This window comes from Lagopus leucura, unplaced genomic scaffold, assembly GCF_019238085.1.
Source record: "Lagopus leucura isolate 7727_CA_CO unplaced genomic scaffold, USGS_WTPT01 Super-Scaffold_100028, whole genome shotgun sequence".
Classification (NCBI taxonomy): Eukaryota; Metazoa; Chordata; class Aves; order Galliformes; family Phasianidae; genus Lagopus; species Lagopus leucura.
Genome location: NW_024962279.1, coordinates 6,915,171 through 6,921,727, shown reverse-complemented (window position 1 = coordinate 6,921,727; position 6,557 = coordinate 6,915,171). Strand labels below are relative to the sequence as shown.

The following is a 6,557-nucleotide window of genomic DNA, read 5'->3' as shown; positions in this document are numbered from 1 at the left end:
CCATCCTACATGGGCTATCACCATCCTACATGGGCTATCACCATCCTGGACAGCAGAAGAGTAAGAACCTGCAAAGTAATTTGAGTGCCCAAGTTCAGCTGAAAACCTCACATCAGTGTCAGGTCAGCAACCACAGGCTGAGGCTGTTCAGTGGCCAAGTTCCATCTGCAGAAATCCAAGAGCAAAAGCAGTGAGAGCCAGTAGTATGTCAAAGAAAAGGCTTCTGGAGTTCTCACATTAGTCCAGCAGCTGTTGCTTCATACAACCAGGCTGAGGAAGAGGTACTTTTTACCATTTTATCACACAAGCCATGAAGCACCAACATCCCCAACTGCGCGTGAGCTCTGTTATGTTTTGACATGGTAAACGTAACAAGAATTATGTATAACTGCAAGAGAGTGGCAGTGCCTTTCACTATCGAGTTACTCATCCAAATACACGCATAAAAACACTCATTGTTAACACAGCCTCATAGAAGAGGTTGAAGCGTGCTTGGATCTGAAGTCGAGGTTCAGACCTGAATGCTCTGGTTGCACTGGATTCAAGCCAGTCACACCCCCTGCAAAGCAAAGGGTGCCTTGGCCTCCATGTTAGCTTCTCGACTCCAGCTGACAAATTGCAGCTCGCCCCCAGTGACCGCATCTGCGCTACAGGACACTGAAGGGACCATGGAATCTATCCAATCCAGCCAATCTTTCTCACTCTCAGCAATAGAAAAGCTCCATGTGGGAGAGAGGACTCACACGGCCCTCCTGCATCTGATAAGCAGGCCCAGGCTCAGCAGGCTGCTGCTGCAAGGCCTGGGAGTTGTACTTGGCACACAGCTCGAGAGAGTGCACAGATCGGTACAGGTTTAAAAACAAAATAATAATTAAAAAAAAAAAAAAAACGAAGGACAACGGAGTGGGAAACGTTTAAACCATTTACCGACGAGCACCGAAACGATCCAGCGGGGAAAGCAGCCGATGACACCGCTGGTTACGGCGTGCACAGCCTGCAGGCCGACGGAGGACAGACAAGCACCGGGCCCGGCCCCGCACCGCCCGCAGCCCCGTCCCTGCAGGCCGCCCGCAGGCCTCGCTGCCCCCCGGTGCCGCAGGGACAACGCGGCGGCACGGCGCGGCACGGCCCGCTCCCCGCTCCCCGCCCGGGCCGCTCACCGCGATGACGTTGACGAAGGTGGTCTTGCCGGAGTACTGCAGCCCCACCAGGGTGAGCTCCATCTCCTCCTTCCAGAATAGCGAGCGGAACCAGTCCAGCAGCCGGGAGAGCAGCGCCAACATGGCTGCGGCGGGGCGGCGACGGCCGGGCACTGGCGGGAGGACCGGGAGAACCGGGACAGCTCCGGCGGCTCTCGACACCGCGCGCTCCCTCTCGGCCCGGCTCGCCCCCGCGCCGCGGTCATATGACGCCGCGGCCGGGCTCGCGCGGCGCACCGGGAGAGGCCGCGCCTCACAGCGCCGCCTATCGGCAGCCGCGCGCACGGCGCCCGGGGAGGACCGACGGCGGGAGGGAGGGGCGGGGCGGGGCCATCAGTGGCGGCGGGGGCGGAGTCGTGCCCGGCACCGCCCCGCCGCTTTGGCGCCCCTGGTGGCCGCCGCTTCGTCCGCCCGGCTCTGCCCTCTGCGCCTCCCGCAGGTGGTTGCGAGCGTGCGCCGGAGCCCCCGGGCGTCCTCCGGGAAGCAGTCCCAGCCTTCCCGCCGGGAGAGCCGCTCCAAGCCCCGCACCACCCTGGAGGCCTCTGCTGGGCTCTTCCCTGTGTGTCCCGGCCTCTCTTGTACTGGGGTTCCGGGAACGTGTCAAAGAGAAGAGATGCAACGTGCAAGGAACGTAACTGGTGTGTGCCAGGAGATCGTCGCTCATCGCCGTTATCAACACAGACTCCATCCGAAAAGGCACGGAGCCCCCTGAGCTGCCCCTTCCTGGAGCAGCCTGAGAAGGATTTGCTGCCGCATAACATCCCTGCCCGAGGAGCTGGCAGCGTTCTGTTTATTGCTGAAGCACAGGAGGAAACAGCTCCCAAGGTCCCCTTCTGCCCGTGGTTTGCGCAGTGCGTGCTGAAGGCTTTGCAGGAGGTGAAGCTGTAGCACTCGGGCTGCAGAGCCAGCCGGGAGCTGATCAAAGCAGCAGGTTGCTGCGGATGTCTGTCATCATTTCAGAGAGAAAAGTTTCCTGATGTAACACTGGAAGCAGATGTGCAACAGGCAACAGCACATCTCATGCAGCGGTCGTGTTTTCAATTATATGATAAATGTGTATTTTACTCCTGGAAGCAAATCTAATTTGCTAATTCACTACTGAAACAGAATGGGGCAGGAGTTACCCAGCACTTCTATAGCTGAGAACAGTAACACGATGCTCCCCTCCCCTGTATTGCAGAGAAACCAGAGAGACCTTCCTCACGGGCTGCATATCCTACATGGAGGAAATCTCTCATTTGTGGTGTGTTTGCAGACAACAGACGTTGTGATTCGTATCAGCTGCTTGCAGAGCCAGCAGGCAGGGATGCTGTGTCTGTTCAGCAGGCCTTGGGAAGCTGCAGAGTGTTGCAGGCGTTTGCAGGTTCTCATATGTCTGCGTTGAACACACTGAGTATTCCTCCCAATAAAGTCTGTGGCATATCACTTGTGGTGTAACAAAAGCTGCGTGTCTAAATGCAAAGGGATGGCATCGTGTATTTCACTGAATTAACAGTACACTTTTTGCATTTACCTCAAACGATGGCATTCCTCCACAATCCCTTGCTCTGTGCTCAGCACAGAGCACTCAGAACTAAGCTGGGCACATAACTTTATTGACTGTTCCATGCAGGGTTTCTCAGGTCTTTAGACTTTGACTCTGCTTCCCAATTCCGCTGTTAGCTGTCTGCAGAGGCACCCTGGGAGTCTTTGCACTCATTATTGCGGCAGCACAGAGCACTTGGAGCAATGCAATTACTGCTGCCATGGACTGCAGGGTGCTTCTGGCAGCTGAGGAGGACTGGGCTGCAGATGGCCATATTAGAAGAAAGAGCAGATAAAGACAGGGCTGGGATCATCACTTTCTGTGTCTAGACATTTCCTGGAAATTCTGTGCAGGATGTAAACCGTGAGAGGAGAACCTCTGGATACAGCCGACAACACAAAGCTCCATTCCAAGTATGTTTAGGATAGGTGCATCATTTATCTAAGGTGCAAATTGCCTACATTACCAAATTTGTGTCATAACATGAAACGTTGTATTGCTGTGCCATCAGAGGAAATAAAAATTCATTCAGTTTGGATAATGAAAACAAAACAAAACAAAACAAAACAAAACAAAAGCTCTGCAACGTCTGCTAAGAACAAAGGCTTCAGATTTTTCCATGCAGATTCAGGAAAATATTTACAAAAGGTCATAGAGAGTGTTACATTTCCAGTCAGCACTGCTTGATGCTGTAGGTGCTCTGTGCCTCCATCTGAGGATAACCCATTTCATCTGCTCCCCTTGGGGCCCCAGCTCACTGTTTCTCCTTGGCACCCTTCAGCCCAATGCTGTATCCCACTCCCGGGCACCTGCAGTGAGTTCTTCCCCATCACCACCAGAAGGAAATTTTCTAAATTATGCCATATTATTTTCTCAAACCACCGGAGAAGAAAAAGGGGGAAGAGATCTGCTCTTATTGAGGGCCATCAAACAGGTGTACAAAACCAAACAGAACGAGATCTGTATGAAACCACAGGGGATGACAGTCTGGCATCAGCGATGCCATCCACACCAGGAGGTTCATGCTACATTTCCTACTGGCACCTCATCTGCCTGGCAGTCCTGCCGACCTTGCTGGGGGATCTGTATTAATTGCTTTCTCTCAGCACGGTGTTACACAGGAGGAATGCTAAGTGCTGCACACGGAGGAAAAAGCCCATTTCCATCCATCTCTGCTGCAGCCATCCCGCCAGGCTGGGCTGCACCGTGTGCTGCTGGTGGAGGTGCTGCACTCAATGAGGCTGCTTTGTTGCAAAGGGATGAGAAATTTCCCCCTCCCTGGTGTCAGGGAAGGAGGCTGTGCATATGCTTTTCCACCCCAGCACATGGCTTTCCTTTGCCAGCTACTGTGCTCCTTCCGATTGAGCTGTGATATCAACTACACTTTGAAAGTTCTTAATCCATTTTATGGTTCATTAACTCAGAAAATTTCCTGCCCGTGGTTAGCTGTATCAAAGGGGACGGAATGCCTGGCACCAATTAGTTCTAATAATGAGCTAAATTGTGCACAGATTTCCGAGTCTGTCATTAGCATGAGAAAAATAGGACAGCTCATCTCAAAATAGAATGTCTTACTGGACAGTTTTTTAATTTGTCTTCAGATGAAGACTACTCCTGCTAGCTGGTGCACACAGGAAAACTAATTGATTTGGTTAGTTACAGAGCCTGGCTGAGTGGCACTGCTGCTGAACAGACAACACGACCAAACAACAGCATCAATATTGGTGTGAGATTTTGCATTTCTGCCTGCTGGTGTTTCATGCTTAAAGGAGGCAACACACATGCCCTGCGTGTGCCTTCTGCTCACTCTGCCATCAGTTTTCTCTCGAGAGGGATGGAGCTGGCCATGTGTAAAATGGTCTCGAAGCTGAGGTGCCGTCCAGATCAGCTGTCTGTTGTACAGAGGGTGAAACGTGGAGCTGAGCTTGCGAGCAAATGGGCCCAGGCTGTGAACTTTGCTGTGCAGCACCAGCAGGTGGGGTCTGCTCCCATCCTGCACTTCCGAGTCCTATTGAAATAACAGAGAAAGAAAAACGGGCAGATGAGAGCTTAGTTAATACAAGTGCGTGAAGCCTATGTTAAAAGTGCTGAGAGGGAAAAAGATAAAGCGAGTGGTCACTGCCAGCCCTGCCCAGAGCTGCGTGTCCCAGCAGCAGCAGCCAGAGCCTGGCACACCGTCATTCTCAGCTCAGTGAATCCGATCCACATCAACAAACTCATGAGATGAAATGCCATCCCAGCCCACGTGCTGGATTTAAGCCCTTCCCCCCCCCGAATTGGTGGTACCCCAAGATCTGGCTAAAGCCATAACAAATCAGGCAGATTTTCCCCCACACAGCAGCTGCTCCATGCTGGGGCCCGTTGTTAACTCCTCCTACTAACAGCAGAAGAGTTATTCCTCTTCCTGCTCTACTTCCATTTCCTAAAGAACAACTAGAGCTGGACATTGAATCACCAGACCCGCATCCAGCCTGGAGCGGCCAGGGGCAGCGACCTGCATCTTCCCACAGCTGTACTCAAGGTTTGCTCTTTTGTGAGGCTTTTGGGTATGGGCACAGCATAAAAACTCACTAAACAACCTCAAAAAGCAAAGGAAGGATTTCACTGCGCCTTCCCCACACCTCAGCAAGAAACCTGTCTATTGTGCTGCTTTGGTTTGAGCTAAAACAGAAATAATCCTTTGCCACTGAAAGGGAGAAATGCAGTCCAAATGGAATTGTAATTCTTATTGTCTTAGTGATGTTTGCATGCTGACAACACTCCTTTCAGTCCTGTGCAGGATGGCACAATGCGTTTAACACACTAGGGAGACCAGGCACAAGAGGGTAGGAGGCACAGCCTGGGAGTCTCTGAGGCTGCAGTCCTGCAGGAACCTGACTGCACATCCACATCTCATTGCCAACAGTCCTGGTATTCACCTGGGAGATGGGCTGCTGGGTCAGGCAGGTGCTTTCCTTGGCTCTGGGCTTCCCAGATCTCAGAGGGGACCACCCGTAGGTGAATCCATTTAAAAATCCTCAGGGTGTTTTGCCACCGAGGCAGCGTGGTGTCAGGTCTGCAGGGAGGAATTACCTCTCTGCACCTCTGCTGCCTTCTGGTTGCCCAGCAGACTGGAAACGTGGCAGCTAGGAGGTTGGCAGGCTGCAAGTTTTTCCACTGCTGACAAGGAAAATAGAAATGATCGCAGTTGCTTTAGCATTCTGATTCGGTAGAGGCTGGCAAGCACTTTGCAGCGTGAGCTGCTGCATGCAGGCGATGACCTTCAGGAATGCTGGAGTCTCCCCGCCGCGAGACAACGGGAGTGTGAATCAGCAGAAGAGAGAGGGGAAAAAATGATGGGCGAAAAAGAGCCTGCTGTTTGCAGTAAGTTAAAAACAAAGTTTCCTCCTGGTTCTCCAGTCAGATTTATTAGCAGAGACCTTGGCACTTGCACATGGTCCTGTGCAAAAGCCAGGCCCACGCTTGCAGATTTATTGCACGGTCAGAGCCCTCACCAGCTAAGTCACAGCATTTCACCCTTTCTATAATTTAGTATTAAAATCCAAAAAGAAAAGAAAGCATTCTTCCAGCACTAAGTCCAAACACAATGTGCAGATGTGTCCTACTGAATCTGGAGGAAGCCAGCACTCGTGGGAGACTGCAGCACTGGGGAGGTGCTGGCTGAGGCCCTGGGACCCAAAACAGCATTACTTCCTCGCTCACACATGGCTGTTTGTTGCAGGTCACAGCTTCAGGGCAGTCCCGCAGCCCCCCAGCCACTTCTTCCTTCCCAGCACTGAAGGTGAGAGGTGGCCATGGGGGTGGGTCAGGAGAGGCACTGCCACCCTGTTTGC

The 6,557-nt window shown here is 52.6% G+C and overlaps 1 protein-coding gene across 1 annotated transcript in view; it reads right to left on the bottom strand.

Moving 5' to 3' along the window:
* The window catches only part of ARL8B (ADP ribosylation factor like GTPase 8B), a 13,403-nt gene extending 12,033 nt beyond the window's left edge, over positions 1–1,370 (bottom strand). The window contains exon 1 of the mRNA XM_042880919.1: positions 1,161–1,370. Within this exon, the coding sequence (XP_042736853.1) occupies positions 1,161–1,283 (123 nt within the window). The 5' untranslated portion in view covers positions 1,284–1,370. The remainder of the gene's footprint in view (positions 1–1,160) is intronic.
* Positions 1,371–6,557: the final 5,187 nt, after the last annotated feature.